General features: G+C 36.9%; 1 protein-coding gene across 1 annotated transcript in view; it reads right to left on the bottom strand.

Annotated features, from left to right (window-relative positions):
• ADGRV1 (adhesion G protein-coupled receptor V1) overlaps positions 1-22,600 on the bottom strand; it is a 460,423-nt gene that overhangs the window by 414,219 nt on the left and 23,604 nt on the right. Inside the window, exons 4-12 of the mRNA XM_032764111.2 lie at positions 21,678-21,862; positions 19,234-19,383; positions 17,929-18,024; positions 15,931-16,035; positions 14,086-14,199; positions 10,599-11,164; positions 8,587-8,857; positions 7,208-7,537; positions 1,858-2,034 (exon numbers count right to left, since the gene is read on the bottom strand). Of these exons, the coding sequence (XP_032620002.2) occupies positions 1,858-2,034; positions 7,208-7,537; positions 8,587-8,857; positions 10,599-11,164; positions 14,086-14,199; positions 15,931-16,035; positions 17,929-18,024; positions 19,234-19,383; positions 21,678-21,862 (1,994 nt within the window). The remainder of the gene's footprint in view (positions 1-1,857; positions 2,035-7,207; positions 7,538-8,586; positions 8,858-10,598; positions 11,165-14,085; positions 14,200-15,930; positions 16,036-17,928; positions 18,025-19,233; positions 19,384-21,677; positions 21,863-22,600) is intronic.

The following is a 22,600-nucleotide window of genomic DNA, read 5'->3' as shown; positions in this document are numbered from 1 at the left end:
AGTGGGTCAGCTGAATAACTAGCATAATCATGTCCATGAGGTTGATAGTTCTCGCTCTCTCATTTGGGAACAACATTTTAAAAATCCCTGAAAAGTGTACTTTAATGGCTCAAACAGGTCATCAGAGTAATTATGTAATCTTGTGACAAAATGATGACCAGTGGTAAATACATACTCCACTTTTCCCCTCAATTTCCTCTCTATCATTCTCAAAAACCAGTAACATATTTGCAGCATTCACAAGAAGATGAGTTGGTATGTATAACTGCATCTTTATTTCAAGCATTCATTTCTAGCTTATCTTAGACCTTGATCCTGCAAATACCTGCACATGTGCTTTATTTTAAGCCTGTGAGTACTTCCATTGTTTTCAATGGACTACTAAGATCTTCAGATCAAAGTTTGTGGGACAGCATAGGAAACTAACTGCTCTGTAGATAGATAAAGAACTCAAGCTCCAGGAGTTCTAAGCCTGCCACTTAATAAGTTAAATTTAAGGGGGGAAAACAATAAAATAATAAAAGGTAGTGATTCTCAGTATTTCTTGATTATTTTTCACATTTACAGTAATGTTAAAACTTCAGGGATTTAATGCTAGTCTTTGAAAGCTAAATGGGAATAAATGTTTTTAATTGCACATTTATAAGCTGATCAGAGCTACAGGTACAGACTTTGAAAGCAACCAGGATTTATTTTCTGCACTTTTTATATTCAGTTCAAAATGAAAAAAGAAGGTTCTATCTACTGTGTTTGGAGCCTTTAATGCCTGTCCTTGAAGCAGACACTTTATCCTTTTAGAGAGAGGACATTTTTTTAAAAGGTCACAAAATATCTGTAGAACTTTGTGACAGTTGTTTAGAGCTGGGATCCCCCTTCCTAGCCCAGGGCTCCTTTCAATGAACCCTAGGATCGGGGTCTTGCTAACCCTTCAAGTATGGCCAGCAGGCTGAATGTGTCTTGAACTTTTAAATGGGTAGCTTTTCTAACATGGCTTTAAAACAGGCTTTGGCAGGGTGAGGGTTAAAACAGTTAGCTGCTTCTGCATTTTGCTAATAAAGATATGAAGATGGCAAGGTGTTTGCCAGGAAAACAAAAGGCAGAGTTCAAGTGGACTGCTCAACCTTAACTTTAGAAATGTTCTGACTTTGGAGTGCTTGATTTCTCAGTCTTCACGTTGAATCCATGCTATTATTTTACATGGAAGACATTTTAGTCATTATATTCAAAAATGTTGTAAATATTTTCCCCTTGTGTTCTCAATATTTTAAATGTAACAAACTTAGAGATGGAAACCAACCAAAATCTTGAACTTGAACACACTCAAGCTTTTGGGAAATTAATATCCTGATCCACAGCTCAAGCCCATCCCTGAATATTATAAATGTTGCATTAGGAAAAGGTTAGTCCATTTATATGGTTACCTCAAACAAGACACAACTAAGGCAAATTTGATCCCTACCTCTTCAATTCTGAGTTCCTATGTGTGGGTCTAACTAACTTTTCCTCTTAGTGTCCAGGACCCTCAATCATGGATCTGTACCAGAGAAAATGGACCAAAATATCCCTCAGTATATTTTGTTTAGTGTGACTATATGAAAGATTAACCCTTTGCGGATGTGTTTATAGATATCACTGGCCAAATTCACCTCTGCTATAATCCCATTAAAGTCTTAGATAATTTTAGCCTTTATGAAAAAAAACTGTTCTTTTCCTAATGTGGGTTTTATTTTTAAGATGGGAAAAGTTTTATATCAGGCATGATTTACAGAAAAGTTTCTTTCCCATTAACTTTTGAAAGGCTACACTAAGTAAAACAGATTAAACTTCTTCCAAATAACTTGAAAAAGGCTTATTTACCATGGTAGCAGAGGAGTCCTCTGGCTCATGAAGAATAACTGGAAGATTACTAGTAAAACCAATTTCCCCATTTGCAATGTCAGGAGTAATCCTCAGGGAAATATTTCGAATCTCACCTAGTCTAGGACTTATAGATGGGATTGGAGGAATGATATTTACCAGCTCAACTCTTTCCATCTACAAAACAAAAACCAAAAAACAAAAAACAAATTCTTCAATATCAAATGGGCACAACTCTGCTGTTTCTAAGTGAGAAATATGTGGCAATATATTGTTATTTTGTATCTTTAGCAATATCCTTGCTATTTTTCTCTTACTCTTTCATTTGTGTTTTATGTTATGTAAACTGTAAGTCTCCTTCCCGTGGTACAAGGCTTAAAATACATGTCTTGAAGAGAAGGAGAGGGCTCCATCAGATATCTAGGTGTCTCAAGTCAAGCCTTGTTCATGTTAAATACACTGGTCTGAACTTACTGGGGAGTAACAAAGTACTCAGTGGAGAGGGGTGGGAAGTAAGTCCACTCTCATAGATAAAGCCCCCATGGCTGGCCAAGGGGCACCAACTTCTGAAGAATTTTCCTTGCTAAGGAAGAGGTTCTAGTGGAGTAAAGCCACCACAGTGGCTCCTTTCCCAATATATTTTCTGAATATCGACATATGGGATGTGATATGAGGAAAGAGTATGTGGCTAAAACTCAGCTGTCTCCCAGCTGCTGTAATAGCCTCGTGGAGCTGGTGCAGGCTAGAGCAGCCTTCACTATATATCAATATGAAGGAAAGTCAGTTGTGACATTTGTAGAGCAAGGAAGAAAATTTACAGCCATGTGGTGGAGAGAGACATGAACAAAAATTCCTTTTCAGACACGAGATAGTAAACTTTCAGAGATCTATTTTTCGAAATCTTAAACATTCAAATAGTAAACTCAATTGGATATTTGCATGTGTAAATACACATACAACTGCAGAAATTGTGCAGATAAATTAGTCATCCAATTAGGCTTGCATTTTTGTAGGCTGAAAGACGAGTGCATTTTTGAAAAGCATGCCCTTATTGGCTTGTCTCTCTTATTTTCGCCACTGTCAATGCCCTTCATTAAATAAAACTTCCTTGTGGAAATATCAAGGACTTCTCTAATGAGTGTTGGGGGAAATACTGACAGGAAATACTGTCAGACAGGCATGACCTTCTGTCTATCACTGAAGCAAGTACAGAGGGCACTATATGTGACCCTTCTTAACTGATGTTATAGAGACTTGGAAGTATATGTGCCAACTTCAGGGTATCTAAGCAAACTGATGTAGAAACATCTTGACCTGTGTCTTGAAAAATATAAAGAGCCACCATTCCTCCTAGAGTCTATGAATCTATGAAATCATTGGAGCCGTACCAATTTACACCAGTAGAGATTTTTGGCCTGGAAATATTTTTTAAAAGTATTCTATTTATTGAGAAATATTTAGCCAAAACATAAGCCACACTTTTCCTTTCCACATATTTGTATTCACTTATGTATTCATTTATAATGACCAACAGGCAATGGAACTTCATTTTTTTGAATTTGCTTTTGAACATACAAAAATATCTAGTGGCACCCTACTTATGGATTAATTCAGAATTAAAATATAATCAAACCTTAGTTTATAAAACATTCCTCTCTTTTCCTATTATTTTAATCATGTCTATGCAGATTCATTAGTGAGACAACCAGAAGTGAATACAGTAGTCCAGGGAAGGCTATGGCCATTACCCTGTAATATTTCATCATAACATTTTCTGTATTGTTCAGTTTTCCATAGGACATGATGCCATTTTGTTTTCCATATTTCCCCTAATCCATCCAATCATATTTACTTTGTTTTTAAATTCTAACTTCCAAACCATGGATAATTTCTCATTTAAAAAAAATATCATTCAGATTTGTAATGAAAAGTCAGACGTGTGAAATTTCCCATGGAACAGATATTTTTTTAAAAAATCAATTTGAGAACAAACTGGAATTTTTTAAAATTTGCAGCAGTGGCTCTCCATGTGGCTGGTTGCCAGAGAGCCAGGCTGGTTGGGAGCCTGAGCACCAGCAGCTGGCCAAGAGGGCTAGGAAGGAGAGGGAAGCCATGGCTCTCTGGCAACTAGCCATGCAGGCTACAGGGGAGCCAGGGAGGACGGGAATTCAGAGAAGCAAGCAGGTAGGCTGGCAGAAAACTAGGCAGGGTGCCTGTCCCCTAGTCTCTTTCAAAAGTTTTGACATAATGGACACATTTCTGCAGAACATTTCAATTCCATCAACTCAGCATCTTTTCTATGGAAAGCTGTTCCACTGGGAATTTTCAACAAGCTGCAATTACCACTCTTGCAATCACTATTGTATTAAGCTGTAATTAATACTATAAACTAATTCTGCACTCAAGCCTCTACTCCATCCTCATCAACATTTTTACAGGCATTTTTACCACCACCAATTACTTGTTCCAAAGATAAGAACCATAGTCAATATATGATTTTATAAAGAAAGTACCCCCCTACACTCTTCCTTTTTCCCACCAGTTGTCTCAAAAAATAGCCATTCACCAAATCCCATTTATTACTATCTTATTATTTTCCAGGAGTTATTGGGGGAGGCATTGAGGAAGAACGAGTGAGTAGTAAAATATTTACTTTTTTTTACATAGTAGCTGAGCTAGTGTTTAGTTGTCACGGCTGTTATCACTGGATGTCTTAAGCATCTGTGCTTGGCCTGACTGAATCACTCAAAGAATTATTTAATACTTTGGGATTCTTTGAATTTGAGAAAGCCCATTAGTCTTCCTTAACATGCCAAAAGTTGTATCTCCGACTACAGCAGGTCATTTAATTGGGTATGTCACTGAAAAATTTTCAGCTCACTTTTCTGATTCTTCTAGCCATTCTTTAGCTTCATTCAAGCTTCATTTCCTCCTCTTCTTCTCTCTTCCCATTCTTGAGTTACTCATCTATTGTGCACAGTACAAGCTCTGTAATCTTCTCATTCTAACCATGCTCTCTGAGCTTATAGCTCATTCACAATTTGAAGGGATTGTCTTCGTGACAAATAGTGCTGTTTTCCAAATGAGTTTTTAAATGAATTGTCCACTATAGGAGGCCCCTCATTTTATTTATCTAAACACAAAGATCCTTCTGCTTCATAGAGAATGTACAGCACTCAAGTCTGGGATCTAAAGTTTGAAAAGCTGTGCAGTGTACATAGGATCACTGACCATGAGGAATTCTACAATATCTATCCTGCACTACTTAGTTAGTTTGTTTTTTACATCCCACACTTTTACTGCATTTCAATACCTCTTAAAATCTCCTTTGTATTTAAGTGTGGTAGATTAATGCGTTTCACATTTGCAGCAGATATAGCAGACGAAACTGTTCTAGGGCTCCAGGAGGGATATCAAAGTTTTAATTTAAAGAATGGCACATGATCATCATGGCTATCAGCAGTGCAGCTAGTCAGAAAATGTGTCCCTTTCCGCAATGAAAATGTTGATGAAAATGCAAAAAAAAATAATTTTTTTTATTGTGAAGTATTCATGGGAAATTTCAAACTTCTTGGCAAAAAAAAAATCAAAAACTTAAAAAAATTGTCCAAAACCTAAAAAAAAAATCAGCCCGAAACATTCATCTGAAAACCCAATACAAACATGGCTGAAACTTAAACCTTTTTTATTCAGCAATGCTGCTGTCCTGTCTCAAAGAAGCTGTAGTTTGGATGCCTCATGCCCCAGTTCTCTTCTATGGCTCCCTGGCTGGATTACATATCTCATGATGCACCACAGTCTCCCTTCTTGGTGAGCCATCGTGGTGCATCATGGGTAGTCTGGCTGAGGACCTTGGCCCACAGGAGACTGAGGCTATAAGGCATCCAAACTACAACTTCCATGAGTCACCATGCCAGCATTTCTGAATCAAAAACATTCTGGCATTCCAGGTGAAATTTTTTATTTTCAGATGTTCTGTCAAAAAATAATTTAGATGGAAAATTTTCGACCTGTTTTAATCAGCAATGAAAGAAGTTGCCTGCTTCCAGAAACAAAATTAGAAAGAAGAAAAAATACAGGGCAGGAGACAACATGGAAGGAAAACTGCAAGAAAACTACAAAGCTAAATTCACAAGCAAGTCCAATGTGGTGTATGTTTCACCAGCTTACACTCTCTTAGATTTATACAGGCTTACTGACATTTAACTTACATTCCCTTACTTATCCTCTTTGGATTTGGCTTGCTGAGTTTAGTTTAGTCTAAAGGAATGTAAATTGGTGTTTGTCACATGCCAAGGGTATGGAAGAGAAGACTGTATCTTGAAAAGTAACAAAAGTAGACCTCTCCCCCATTCCGGTGTGCTTTTACAACAGCTTTTCATACTGAGCAGTTTTGTCTCACTATATTAGTATAGTTACTATATGTTCCCCCTTCCTCTTTATTGTATCCCTCTGTCTTCTCTTGTTTTATACTTATATTGTAAGCTCCTCAGGGCAAGGACTGTCTTTTTTGTTAATTGTTCATACAGCACTTCGCAAAATTGGTTTTTGGTCCACGACTGAGGCCCCTATGCCCTACCTCAATACAAAGAGTAATTCTTATACCTTCTCCTGGCTCCTTGACAGATAAGTTATATCAACTTAGCCTTCCACACACTTCCCTAGAATAATCAGTATTCATACTCCAGTAAGTAGGTGTATCTCCCACAACCTTACATTACATCAGCATGTCTAACTTTGGCTCACAGTATTGACTTAGGGCCTTACTGATGAGCTAAACTGGATCTCTTTCAAGAGTATAGACTAACAGCCAGACCTAAGGTCCACTTAAGTCAGTGGGAACCTTTCATCTGAATTCAATGGGCTTTAGATCAGGCCCTAAATGCAAAAAATGAAAAAGAAGCAACAAATATCATTCTTGTAACACTGTCATGAAAATTTACTACCCCAGACACAAAACCTACTCAACCGTCCTTTTGTATAATGATGATAAAAAAAACTTAAATACATTTTAGTCATCTCTTTAAAAGTCTTATTGCCCTGGAGTGAAGGAAGAGCAGTAAATTTTGCAACAATTAATTTATTCTATGTTGCTGAATTCTACAGTTAATTCATTTATTATGTTATAATAGAGGGCTTACAGAAAAGACGTGTGCTAGTAAAATAATTATTTAAGAACAGAGTTCTACAAGATATATTTGTTGAAAAAACCTCTTCACACCAGAGAAAGGTTTCCAGCTACATACAGTATCAGTAATTCTCAGTGCATACAAAAGTAAGGAACTACTAGTTAACACTGTACCCTTGTTTTTTGAAAAGCAGTTGATACATATTTTAACACATGAAGTACCTGTATGAGGAAATGGGCACCATTTTGAAGAAATGCATCATTTCTTATTGGTAGATTTAAGATGTCCTGGCATTTCCCTTCTGGAAAGATGAGGATGCCTCTTCCTGAAACATTTAGGATGCCATCTTTTGCCCTCTCAAGATCCACAGTTCCAGCAGGAACGTACAGGACAATATAAACCAACCTTATAACTCCGACTGTTCCTCTTTGCCTTGCAAAACTCAAGGACAAAAAACGTCCTGTTGGGTTGCTTTCAATTCTCTGGTTCTCCAAAGGGTAAAACTCCATTAGACCATAAATATCATCACTGTCCTGAATGTAGAACAAAAGCTCCAAGAATAGAAAAATATCCTTAGTATTCTATGTCACCATTAGCACACACCATACAGTATTATTCATTCTTCTACTGGTGGTTGCTCTGATTGTTACCATGGGATTTTCTGCACCCATTTTTCTGTGAATGTATAGTGTTCATGAAAGGGGCCTGAAGTCTCCTTTGTACAGAACATGTATAATGGTAGCTGTGTGAACTTACTCACAGTGCACCATCAACATATGTCAGCTATGACTCAAGGAGTTCACCTCTAGAGAACAAAGGATAGTTTAGTTCTAGTGCCCATTCTATACTTGGCCTCTCTGTTGAAATTATCAAAGATAGCAATTAATTAAAATTGTGAGAATGGTTTGTGCCCTGTAGACAAGGTGGTTAGAGGCACCCATATAAGAGCTACATGGTTGCATACCCCCTAGCCAGGGACTCTGCTTTTCCCTCCCTGGCCACTGGATGTAACTGCAAAATCATTGAATATACAGTGTCTCCTGATCAGATCTCACAGAGGTCCTTGAAATGTCCAGGCACCCATTGAATGGTATTGCTTTGTAAGGGATAGAGCCTAGGGGTAAAGGTAGCTAAGAGAGAGGAGAACATCCCCCAGGCTGTTAACAGTTTGAATATTATGCCCATCTCCCTACGCTTCCTAAACAAAAATGTCATAGGATTACAGCCCAGAATTGCAGTAAACTCCATGCCCCTATATGGGAGAAATGGGGCCTAGATACATATATGGCCACTTGGGGAACTCATTAACATTTGTTTTCTGTCCTCCGAGTGGCTTCACATAACCCATCCACTGAGCACTTATAGAATGCCCCTTCTTCACCAGGCCTAACCTGCAGAATATTATTACAGCCATATGGAGCCATTTTACAATCGAGTAGGGTCTCTCGGGGCTACTGCAATACAAACAGATACAAATAATTTTGTTCCATGGTTTAAGTACAAATCCTTAGCCTTTCTAAATGATCAGCTTTATCTAAATTATAAAGTCTTTTTACTTCCTTGCCCCCTTCTCTGAAAGACAACATAAAATCAGACTTACCTCAGCAGGTTCATTCACTTCTGCACCCCCCTGTATTGTATCAGCTAGAATTCTAAGCAGATAGGGCTCTGCCTCTTCAGGGAAATCATCACTGATAATGTTCAGAGGAAGTGATGCCAACATCTGCCCTTGAGCAAAATGTAACACCCCTGAGGCAGGAGTGATGTCTGCAGTCACGGGTGAAGGATCACTGTTATTACGAGTTATAATCCAAGTAACTGAAACATTTCCATGTGTTCCACCATTTCTTGCAACTGTAATTCCTTCAAACCTATGGTTGTGAAGAAAAGTAAACATACACTGGCTTTTCCTAAACATGAGATGTTTTTCTTAGTTATCCATCCTCTGAATGCTGTAGGCTTACACACTATTTGTTCTCTTTCAAAGTAGTGACTTCAGTGGAATTAGTCTTGATTTAATTGGTTCACATGAGATCAGAGTCCAAAACTACAGTTTGGTCTGATTGATAGTTTGGAAAATGCCATCATAACTTAGATTCAGATTTTTCTTAACAGAAAAACTGTTTATTAATGAACCATATATAATATGGTGATGGTACAGGCTGAACTCCCTTTTTTAAATAAGGAAGATATTGAGAAACAAACATTTATAAAATATGAGCTTTAAATTTGTCTAGTGAAACCTATTAGTCTGATTTACTCAAATGTAAGTAATTTTCGTCTCTTCTAGCCTTATTTTTTATCAGTTTACAAGTTATATCAGATTACAACTATTAGATATGAATGCTTAATTCATTCAAAATCATCATTGTGTCCTCAATATTGAAACATTAAACCACCACTATTTCTGGGTCTGGACATAATGTCTTGGTATCAATGAGGTACATTCAATATTTATAAAGTTATGCTTCTTGCTATTAAATTAACTAAACTTTGAAAAAGCCCATTTTTATTCAAGAGGTATTTTAAATTAAGGTGACCATATGTTATTGTGTTTTAATTGTAGTTCTGTAAATTTAGCATGATAAGCAAATTAGTGAAACAAACTAATGTAGTTACAACACCTATACCTTTTCCATATGAAGCTTCTTATCCCACAAAATGTTACATCCAGAGGTGAGTACACTTATGATCCAAGGTGCCATGGTTTTTAAACACAAAATTGTATCTTGTTCACTCTGTTTCTAACAAAATGTGTATTCACTTAGACCAATGGTTCTCAGCCAGGGATATGCATACACCTGGGGTACACAGAGGTCTTCCAGTGGGTACATCAACTTATCTAGATATTTGCCTAGTTTTACAACAGGCTACATAAAAAGCACTAGCAAAGTCAGTAAAAACTAAAATTTCATACAAACAATGACTTGCTTATACTGCTCTATACACTATACATTGAAATGTAAGCATGATATTTATATTCCAATCGATTTATTTTATGTTTATATGGTAAAATGAGAAAGTAAGTAATTTTTCAGTAGTAGTGTGCCGTGACACTTGTATTTTTATGTATGATTTTGTAATCAAGTAGTTTTTAAGTGGGGTGAAACTTGTGGGTAGTCAGGAAAGGTTGAGAGCCACTGACTTATAGCAGCTAAGAATGCAGGACTAGTTTAATGACTGCGTAATTAAAATGTGCTAGCCTTCCATCATTACTAAAAAATAAAAAAGTACCCCTTTCCAGAGAGGCTTTTTCCTGGGATTATTAATAATATGGTAGATAAATACATATCTCTTGCTATTTTGGGGTTAACACAGACCAATGGCAAGTAGTGAGTACTCTACAGAGCCCATATCTATTTTCTAAACACAACTATTTCATCAATAGTAAACATTTGTACAACTCTTTAATCTTAATGTATAAAACCCTAAAAATGATGTTACTTCAATGTTAAAATTTGAAGAACTGCAAATTTAGAAATTCTGTGTTGTGATATTATAACACTTAACAGTGGCTTCATTTTCCCCTTACCTAAGAAAGCCACTCCTAAAGCAGCTGTTTCATAAATCCAAAACATAACACTTTAGCTACATTTGGAAAATCTATAATACCTTGAAGTTTGGTCTTCATCAATGATAACCACCTGAGCAAACAATACACTGTTGATTGACAGTACTCCATAGGGTTTGTCATTAGGTTTAATGGTGACATGGACAATAGAAGGGCTTATTAAAACAGCATCTCCTTGCAGAGTGTCCTTAAGGAGCATAATCTGAAAGGTCTCTGCAATTTCTGGTATGGCATCATCGAAGATTTTAAATTTCAAGTCAGATTCATGCACTTGAGATGGGAAAACAATAGTCACATTTGGTTGCAGATCTAGGAAGTCTAAATTAAGCTGTGCGTGTGCTGTTGAATTCCCAGTTATGATGATGTAACAGACGGAGACTTCATATTCATCAGATCCAATCAATTTTCCGCTGTAATCCTTACCACGAACCACTTGAATTGTTAGCACATCAACCTCCTCAGGCACCATATAAGCACTCTGAGAGAATCGCACAGGGCTGTCATTTTTCTTAATAGTAATCTGAACAGTGTTTCTTGTAGTGTTGATTTCAGCCCCTCCTTCCACACTTCTCAGATGAACATTAAATATTTCATCATTTTCTGGTATCTGGAAAAATAATATTAACAGCTAAGAATAACTCATGTTCGAAATATATGCAGAGCAGTCTGATGGTCGAAACTGCCTTTATTTATTCTTCAGCACAAGGAAATCAACAGATCATTCAATACCACAAAGAGGGGAACACGCCTATAACTTAGTATGCTTGACTCAAAACACTTTCCCAAAATAGAAGATTTCCATTTTCCAGAACATATTGCTATACTTTAGAAATATGAATAAAACACAGATACACTGAAACTAGAGGTGGGTCTGAACCAAAACACTGGCTCTCACCACTTCAAGATTTTTAGGAGAGTGAAATTTTGCATCATGGGACCATCGCTATCTGCTGCTTGGAGTATTTTACGAACTGCTTCTCTATGAAATAATCTCTGCTCTCAGTTATCCAGGTTTAAATCTTGAGTAACCCTACTCATTTCACCACTGGTTTATGCAAGAGTGCCTGAGATATGGCCCTACGAGCACATCAAATGGACATGACCTGGTTCAGTCTCTCACTATTGATGTAGGATTACATGAAAGAAACTGCACACATTCTGCTCTCAGATGGACCTATACAATTCCCAGTGAAGTCAATGGGAATGCACTCGTGTAGGTGAGGAAAGAATTGGGTCCTGTATCTGTTCCTTGTTTCTGACACTCAAAATAAATTTGCTTCTGAAAGAAATCCCAGTGCAAAATTAATTACAGTTATTGCTGATGGTAAATATTCAGTTATAAAGTGGACAAATCCTTTCAAAGCACTGTTACTGCCTTCAGCTCTTTAAAAAGGTTCTAATTCTCTGCTGTCCAGTATTTCTTCTCTTTCATAAACATTTGCTAATTGGCCACCCTTGGATCCTTTTCTATGGGAATGACCGTGCTGCTGTCATTAATGCCAGTGCCAATTTTACTCCTTGTTTGGCTTGTGGCACTAAGCCTTGCATAGTGTTGTTGACTGACACAGCCTTTTTCAGACCTGGAACCTGAAAAATCTAAGAGAACGGCTCTCCCATACTGAGGTACAACAGTTATTCTGTCGGACCAATATGGATATTAGTTTATTCATTTATGTTTCTTTTAGTCCACCCGTGATCACACTCTCCTGCAAAGCCAAAACCATCCATTTAAAAGACAGTCAAAATATATAAGAGTTTTTAACTACAAATGATGTTTCTGCAACTCGGAGCTGTTGGTCAGTTAATTGGATCATGACTGGCAGACAAAAGCATCAATCAAACTTCACCAAACAATTTGGAACAAAGTTTTCTCAGTCCTACTTGTCTATTATTTTCCCCAGACAAACTCCCATACCACTTAATAATAAAGAGGAATTTTGTCAGCAGAATAACAAAGACATATTGAAGTGTAGTTCTACACTGAAAAAATATTTTAAAAGTACCATTTTGGGGCCCCATGTCTGTGGTTTGTCATTGATATCCACATAAAAGATGGTGCTCAGTTTACAAATATGAAGATGTCTTTCCTAACCATCAGCCCTGCACATTCAGCTTAGGTTCTCATAGTAAAATGGGTTCTTTCCATCATCAGCATCATCATAAGTGAGATTTCTGCAGGCCAAAATAAGCCCTCATTTATATCAGCAACACCATAGCTTTCAGTCATAGAATTCTGAGAACACGTCTCTAAATAATCACATTTTTATTATCTCCACAAAGGATTACTAGGCAAAACCCAACAGTTCCAAACTGGTATTACAGACTACAGAAATATTGATTTTTACCTGGAAGAGATGTTCCGCATCTCAGGCATACCAGTCTGGAAGAAACTTTTCTGATACTATAAATATCATTAGAGTTGGTTGAAAATTGTAGAGTTTTTGAACAAATTCAAAACAATTTTTATTTCACAGGTAGTGTTCATACTGTTTAGAAGGCTTTTAGCCACCATGGGCCTTTTGATTTATTATTATGAGGAGGAGCTATCTATTTTCAAAGTGTTGCTCTATTATTAAAAATGTCCGTGTAAAAACTGAATCATCTCTTTCACCAGATGTGCTCCTTATGCCCACTCAAAGTAATGTCATCTTATTCTAGTGACAAACATAAGATTTATTTGCTTTTCACACCTGTTAGCTATGTAGAGCCAACACAGCTAAGAGAGACTGCTGGATTCTACTCTGTCTTATCCATCATTAACTGAAGGCAATGAAATTGCACAGCCATCACTGAGGGTATAACTATAAATAAGGGCTTAATAAGATCTGCTATACCTTCATAGCTGGTAATGTAAAATAAGGAAAGAGCCCACGTTGATTATCTAACTACAGGTTGAGTTTGAAAGAGATCCAGTTAGGGAAAACATATTTTTATTTGGAAACAGAGAACATTTGCTATGGAAGATTTGACAAATCATTGTAGGAGGGACAGTTTAATAATGGATAAGCATGATATTTTGAGACCTGGGTTCAATGCCTAGCTCAGTCATAGACTGCGTATGTGACCCTAGGCAAGTCACTTAACCTGCCCCATGCCTCAGTTTTTCATTTATAAAATGGGGAAAATATTTTCCTTAAATATTTATTTTATTTGTATTCGTATTTTAGTAGTAGGTAGGAGCCCCAATCATGGACTAGGACCCGATTGTGCTGCATGTTGTACAAACATAGAACAAAAAGAGGGTCTCCCACCTCAAAGAACTTACAATCTAAGTCTCACAGGAGAGTTGTGAAGTTAAATTCATTAAATGTGCAGATGCTACTGTGATGAGGTGCCAGACAAGTAGGTAGAAACAACAAATATGGACTCCTGCAATGCTGATATTTACAAAGTCCCTCTTCTGAGCAGAACCACCTAAAGCCTTAGCTAAGCCAAGCAGTTTTGTGCATTTATTATTCAAAGCCACGATGCACACAACTTCACGTTCTGCATATCAAAACTTCTAAATTAAATCCAACTTGTTCCTACCTGGTCATCGAGCACTGTTAAATTATAAAACAGCACTGCTCTCCCAGGAGGAAAGGTAATATTGCCCTTAGCTGGGCTCAAGTCTTCTTCAGCTGGGTTTGGGCCACCTTCTACCTGCAAAAAAATCATTTTTCTGATCAACAAATACACAAGACATTTTCAAGGCTTAAGTAACTGCGGATAAACAGGAATACAAGTCTAATATGGTTGTGTCAGTCTGATATTCAAAATAAGCTGAGTGGGATACACAAAGATTCACTGAATATTCAATGGTCTCCTACCTCACAACTCTAAATATTAGGTATAGCAGAGGAACATATAATATACCATAGCTGATACTTCAATAAGTACATGTACTATATGCTGTGTGACAATATCGACTGATTCTACAGAGGGCAACATTTATTTGACACTAATACATACACAAGTCTACAGTAAATTGCATAAAGAATCACATATTACACTGTACTTACATATTAAATATAGCATAGAAAATCACAACAGTTCTTTAAAGGCCATAGGACTCTTTCCTCTGATTTTAATGAGTGAGAGATCAAACCCTTGCTGAGTATTATGTCCAGTTTTGGGCTTCACATTTCAGGAAAAGATGTGGACAAATTGGAGAGAGTCCAGAGGAGAACAACAAAAATGATTAAAGGACTAGAAAACCTTTAATCTAGAAAAATTTGTTTGTTTACTCTGGAGAAGAAAAGACTGAGGGAGAACATGATAACAGTTTTCAAATACATAAAAGGTTGTTAAAAGGAAGAGGGAGAAAAAATGTTCTCATTAACCTCTGAGGCAATGGTCTTAAATTGCAGCAAGGGAGGTTTAGGTTGGACATTAGCAAAAATTTTCTAACTGTCAGAGTAGTTAAACACTGGAGTAAATTGCCTAGGGTGGTTGTGGAATCTCCATCGTCTAACCTGCTCTTAAAAACCTCCAATCACCTGTCAGGGATGGTCTAGCTAATACTTAGTCTTGCCTTGAGTACTGGGGACTGGACCAGAAGACTTCTCAAGATCCCTTCCACTCCTAGGTTTCTATAATTACGCTTTCCCATAGACAAGCGAAACTGAACCAGAGATCCATATGAAAGAAGTTTTACTATATATGAGATGCAGAAACTAAAGTATACAATTGAAACTTAGGTGAATAAGAAAAATTAAATGAGAAAGTCACCATTTCAAATGTTGATAGAATTGAATGTTATACAAGGTACAGTATGGCCTAAATAATCTTAAGTAACTAATGATTTTGCACGCCTCTCTTCTTGGGTACCAAACGTGAGATATCTTAAAGGTGCCCAAATTTTCAGAAAACCCTGACCCAACATTTTAAAGTGCTCAAAAGTTAGGTCAAATGGTGAAGTTCTACTGTAACATTTATTTGTAAATATCACTTCAGAACTTTTTCTGACCCATCTCCAAGGAAACTTACCCTTTCTATTTTTAAAAAAAAACTTTTATTAAACAATTTTTATTTCTTGCTGACTTATTTTTCACTGGTGCAAGTTAACATAACATTGTTTATCTTCCTAAGTTTGTTTTTTTTTCCAAACCTTATAACTGAAATACAAATATTGTATAATTATTTACCAAGTTTAAATATATAAAGAATATCTACTGTTTTCTAGTATCAACACCACAACTGTCCCTCAAATTATAACTGGCTTATCTAATTACAATGTTTTTCAGGTGGCAAGTAAAGCGCTCCTGTTTAACAAGATTTAGACATCAGCAATTAGTCCTTTGTGTAATTCATATAAATATAGCAGGACTATGATTCTAACCATCCAGTTCTAAGAAGGTATGCTGAGGTGTAAACATGTTTCAATAAACTTACCTCAAAAGTCACAGTCACAGTCCCATAGGTTCCCTTCTCCCTAATTAGAGTCAGAGGCACAAATTCATTTCTACCTCTGGGCTCATTCACTGTGATTAAGGCAGACTAATGGGGAAGAGAAGGGACAAGCAATAAGGCATTGATCAAATATCTCAACAGAGAGTGAAAAAAAAACTGTTACCATAGAAATACCAAACTCCCACAGACAAATTAATCCAATCTGTAAACTAGACCACTGATGGTATTACATTTCCTAGCAACCAATTAGTTCAACTAATAAAAAGCTTGAAAGACTTCAGATAAAAATATGAGCAATGGTTACTTGAGTGCTTTTTTCTTTTTTTCTCCCTTTTTGCCATAAACAAGCATGGCTACCATATATAAGCTACTTGGTTTAAATATATGGAGATATACCTATCTCATTAAACTGGAAGCAACCCCAAAAAGTCATTGAGTCTAGCCCCCTGCCTTCACTAGCAGGACCAAGTACTGATTTTGCCCCAGATCCCTAAGCAGCCCCCTCAAGCGTTGAACTCGTAACCCTGGGTTTAGCAAGCCAATGTTCAAACCACTGAGCAATCCCTCCTATTTATAGAAGTTCCTAAGCCAATTAAAAACAGATTTTCTTCCCTCTAAAATCATTTACTAGAAAGTTAGATATTTACATTGATTTTAAAATTACAGGACATAATTTATGTCATGATACGCATTTTCATAAGTAGTCCAATTATATTCTTTTACAAATGTGAGTTTTTAAATCTATTTTAGCTACAAAGATTTGTTCAGTCAATAAAGTTTAATTCATCCAGAAAACAAGTTTGGGCTATTTCTAAGGTTCTTGTGCTTTATTAGTAAAAGGCCTCCATGTACAAGAGCCAGCCACATTCAAGCTGGAAAGCATAGGCATGGAACTGCCCACTACTAATGGATTGCAGAGCTAGCATGGCCATGGTCCAGCCCTCACCACCACACAAGCCAACAGAACTAGCTTAGCATTGCAGGGAGAAGCATGCACTGCAAGTTTTAACAGGTGGTGGAGTACCTCTAGAACACTACCGTGAATTTTGGCTGAGTCAGCTAGAATTCTTTAAGGGGCTTCAACTGCCATTCAGCCCCATCTTATCTCCACAATGCAGCATGTGACACACTGTCGAAGCACTGCAAAGGGCACTCCCAAGCACTGTATTCCAGAAGCATAGACTAATTTATACCATGTTGGTGCCTGTGTGGGATTCTGAGATGTAAGTATAAAAATACCCGATAACAGATTAGTAAGGAACACAATATTTTCAGATATCCACAACATCTCTGGGCCAAATTCACCAATGACATAAGTAAGTATATATCCACATAAGGCAATAGAGTAGTCCTCACCTTAATTTCACACCAGCAGTGAACTATGCTCTCTAAAATGCACATAGCAACATTACATGTCATGTTCTTGCTTTGAAGGAGACAGGGCCTTACACTGTACCCAGTGAAGTAAATGGGAGCTCTGTTACTGACTTCAATGGGAGTAAATGGTCCCAGAGTTAATACAGTATATTACCAATTTGCACAAGGAGAACACTGTCTCATTTCACTTGCAAAGTGATGAAACCACTAAATAAAGTGAATTCAGCTATAGGTGCTAATCTACAGTTCTTTAAACTTTTGTACAGAGTTCCTGACTTGCTTAAAACCATCTTCCCCTGGGCTGCAAGGTCTATGTTGCACTTTTAGGAAGATTAGCACCCAAGCTTGCCCAGTGTGAGAGCAGCCCAATGAAAGCATGTCTGATAGTGTACAGTGGCATTTCAGTCATATATATATACATATATATAACCATATTACAAAAATCTGTAAGTGGGTTCATTTCAAAAGTCACAAATGGGAGTTAAGTGCCCAACGGACACAGACTTCTAAGGAAATTAGGTGCATAAATGCCCTCTGGTGCCTTTGGAAAATCAACCCTTTACACTATTTAAAATATTTAGTGTATAGAACATAAAAACATACCATATTGAAGGAAATAATTCCAAAGGCATTGTCATTTGATAAGACTGTTACAGTGACAGACCTTGGTGACCCAAGCTTTATTCCTGCAGATGGTTTCTAAAATTAACAAGACATATGGTAAGTGAACTAGTAATGCAGATGGTTAAAAAAATGCAGTTTTTCAGTAAGAATTTGTTTCTAAATGAATATGTTTTCATTCAAAGTGCCAGTATGTCTTTTTGTTGTTGTTGGAATTTTTTTATTTTTTGATTGGTTCACTGTATTTTTGTGTCTGGTTACAAGTTCCAAGCAAAAGGTATTCAAGTCAACAGAATGCACATAAATCACTCTTACTGCTTATGGAAAACACATTCTATAGAGTCTCAGTCTGGTTAAACAAAAAAATGCTCAAAAGAAACTTTGAAGACATTAATCATAGCCTGACAATCTATTAATGATACCATAGCAATAAGGAATTAGATATGAAGCATGCAGTCATGCTAGAAACTAAAGAGCTCTTTTTTAGCATTCTGTATAGGCTCACATTTTGGAGCTAAGTTATATATCAATCTACATGTCATGAGCAGACTGTTTACAGCAGTTTACCATATATATATATGGGTAAACTCAGTTTATGACTTTTCTATTATATTTCTGAGTTAAATACTGATAGGCCGAGGAAGGGAAGAAGGAAAGGGAAAGGAGGAGGAAACATGTATTTACATTTACTATCAATCATTTGCGCTAACTATTAAACACAGGGGTAAAATGAAGATTCACTTTTATTGCAGTGACTTTAAACTTTACCATGGACTGTTAACTTAAAAAAAAAAAAAAAAAGGGAGAAAACAAGCTTCTTCATAGTTGCCTCAATCTAACATGGATTAGCAATATACACTGATTTACCTACATACTCTTCAAGGTATATTTTCCAGGGAGGTCTTTTTCTGAAGCAATGAGGATCATCCTGTTTCCCTACTACTTTTCACCCTCCCCCTTGAAGCAATGTCTTTCTGGGAAAGGAAGAAAGATTCTCTTCAGAACCTCACAGTTTTGCTTCTTAATGAATTGGAAACAGTCCCTGTTAAAGTCGCCATAGCCGAATATATTGGCTCTGCAGAAAGTCTCAACACGGTAAACAAACTCATGTTTTGTGCATGGAACTGCTAAGAAGTAGCACAAGGCTATCAGGTTGCCTGCTGTCCAAACTTTAAGCTTTAGACATGAGGAACCAAATTCACCACTGAAGTAAGCAAGTAAGCTGCAGCCACATATGCCAAAGTCTTTTTTCTAGTGAAACAGATAAACTAAAAAACTAGCACTTACCTGTAATGTCAAGTAAAATATGAACATCTCATCAGCCTCTGGAAGATCATCATCACAGACCGATATATACACAGTTCTGTTTGTTTCTGTATCAGGTATGTATGTTGCTGCATATGTGTCAAAAAAGTCACCTGTGTTTTCCCCATAAATCTACAATAAATACACACATGAATATAACCTACTCCCCACTTCCTATAATTTTCTTCTGACTTTGCTTCATATATTACATGTGATGTTTTCTATATATTACTCCTCCCTCAGTCTTCACTACCGTCAGACCAAGTGTTTCTGGACAGATAGCATAGGACAACAACATAGTAAACAACTTCCTATACCCATGCTGAGAAACTAAGCATGTCACTTATTCACAGCTGGTCATGATTTCATCAGGGAGCCTTAATCCATTCCAGTATGTTACTATCTTGCACATAGTGCACCACAGTGTCATATTTTAAATAGGAACACTATTTTTAAACACTATTTACAAGAACATGCACACCACACATTATTAGTATAACAAATACTAGTATAGATGCAACAGCCGAGTGCTCTGTATTGTGATCATGGGTCCAGATTCTCCCCATTCTCCACAGTAATGGAGATTATATGCATCACAGAGAATTCTGGCAGATGAAGCAGACCATACTCTAATAGTGGGTGCCGGAGAGTAACATCAATGCCTTCTAAATAGGTACTGCCTGTTAGTCATTCCATTTGTGTGGAATAATAACATATATTCAGTTATGGGAATTATTATACATTATTTATTCATAGCTAGTGAGTGTTGAAATGAATAAAGATTTTAACATAACTTACTTTAAACACACATTTATTAAACTATTATGTTCTTGCTAAACTGCAATCAGTCAGCACTGAGCAATACACACTGCCCAATCCTGCTCCTATCGAAGTCAATGGCAAAAATCTCCCATTGGCTCACTTGACAGCAGGACTGTCATTTGACAAATTACACACCTATTGCTTTGAATCATCAAAGCTATCCAGGCGAGGTGTGCAGGCGCACTGAAGCACTGAGCTGAGCAAGCCAACTGAACCAGTGCGGCTGCAATGCCTCAAGTTACCATCCAAACTAGCACTGAAAGTTTGAACCGAACAATGCAGATGGAGCTATTTGTAAGAGCTGATGGGGAACAGTGAAATTCGATTAGTGCTGAGAATGCTTGAGAAAGTTCAAGCATTTTGGTATGTGTACACAAAGACCAACATCATCGAACTTGCTTGCCTAAAGTTAGGTGCCTAAGTATGGACTTAGGTGCCTGACTTTTGGCAAAAAGTTTAATTAAGAAATTTTGGCAAGAGTATTGCCTGAAGAAGTATTGAAAAGACCAAAAATCTCTAGTATGGACAGACCACACACATCTTCCTACAAGGGCAGTTCAAAATTTTCACGTTTCTGAAATTGCAGAACATTTTGCTTATTTGAAATTGTTGTTTTTTAGCCAGTTTATAGAATGGTCACACATTTTCAAAATTTAAAGAAAGTCTGAATTTTTTAATATTCACTTCTTATATTTATTGCACTATGCTGTTGCTTCTTTATATTAAAGCTTAACCACAAAGATGCATGTATGCATATCATATAATCTATGCATATGTTAAATTGAGCCTATTGCCACTCTTGGAGTTTACTAACTTCCTTCAACTTTTTATTTAAAATGCAATAAAGTCAAACAATTAACTAGTACATTGTCAATATATAGGGCTATGTTTTATTTTCTAATCTCTTAGTTTTCTGTTTTTTTTTCAAAGCTGTTTTACACTTGTTCTAGCCAAGGAATTTATACCAAGGTACTGATGCAGTAATGAATGAAAAATGTTTATCCATTTTAACTGGAATCAGAGGGTTTTCACTCAAAGAAAACTATCTAATCTCTCAGATCATGGTGTCCTGACTTCTACACAGCAAGTGCCTCTCAGGATAGGTCTTCCTGTTTCCCTTCTGAATGGGCAAATCTCTTCTCTATCTTCCCTTAAATGGCCTTTTTTGAAATAATAAAGTCACATGCCTAATTAATGAAGTCACTAAAGAAGTACAGCTGTTCTCCCTCAACCCAGAAAAACTGGAGAAGGAAAAAGTCTCTTCTCCCCACTCTTCAGGAGTGGACTTTCAAGTACCAGCTAGATTCCAAATCAGATTGGCCTATAAACTCACTGAGCTCCACTGGGAGTAGTAGTTGGCTTTCTGAGTAGCTATCAGTAGCCTGAAAACATTTCTATTGGCACAGCCAATGGAAATTTCCTCGCTTGTAGCAACTGGGTATTTCTGACTCAAAACAGTTCCCTCAGTGAGCCCCAAGGGGACCTAGCTATACACCCCATTGCACTGACCCAGTTAAAAAAAAAGAAAACATACCAGCAGCAATCAACATTTCATACAGATATCCAAATTTCATTTAAAAAGAGGGGAACTGGCAGTTTCTTACCGATACAATAGCTGTGATGTTAGCTGGCTCTCCTGTCCTTTCAACAACAAGACGTATAACTGTTGTACTAGTTTCAAGAACTACAAATTCTGTTTGCCCAGTAAACTTTACTTCTGTTTCTCCAGATGTGAAGCTGATGAATAATCCTAAAAGAAGGTTAACTAATAAAGAAGCAGAGGGCATACCTACAAAAAAAAAAAAGTTTAAGAATAAAAGAAGCTGATGTATTTAGTATGTAGGAAACAATTTCTACAAATGACTGACTTACAGCCAACACGTCATATTCTACTCATTTCTTTTTTTAATTAAACTTGTTTTATTTTATTATAATTTGATGTATAATTGGATATTTTCTCCTTTCAGGGAGAAATATGATACAAACCCTAAGGACCATATTTTCAGTAAGATTCACATAATTACCAAATGCAGGGTTTTGTATTCATATCTGATCCACTCACCTAGTGCCAGAGTCTGACAAAATTACTTCATCCATTGGGCCCAATCCTGAAATCTCTATTAAATCTTCCAAATATCAGTTTTGCCTGAGTACGGATTGCAAAGAGCAAGCCCAAAACTTGGTGCAGGGCTGGGTCTATATTTTGTAGGTACAGATAACACTGCCTGCTAAAAACTGACTCCAAGTGTTTAAAATATACTCCACTTCCTACTGTATATTTATGAATTCGCCTTCCAGATCTCTGATACTCTAAGCTATTTAGTGTGTGTATAAAAAAAAATTTCCCTCTCACCCCTATGGGTGGTATGTGTCTTCCTCAACCTCGGGTCCTCTACCAGAGAACTGGGAGTTTCAGGGTTCTGCATAGTATCTTAGCTGTTCCTAGCACTGCACTCTTCTGGACAGAGAGCTCTGATGTTGTTCCTGGGATCTGTTGGAGCCACTCACCCAGCTTAGGAGTCACAGC

Source organism: Chelonoidis abingdonii, chromosome 6, assembly GCF_003597395.2.
Source record: "Chelonoidis abingdonii isolate Lonesome George chromosome 6, CheloAbing_2.0, whole genome shotgun sequence".
NCBI lineage: Eukaryota > Metazoa > Chordata > Testudines > Testudinidae > Chelonoidis > Chelonoidis abingdonii.
This window is presented reverse-complemented; position numbering and strand designations above follow the sequence as displayed.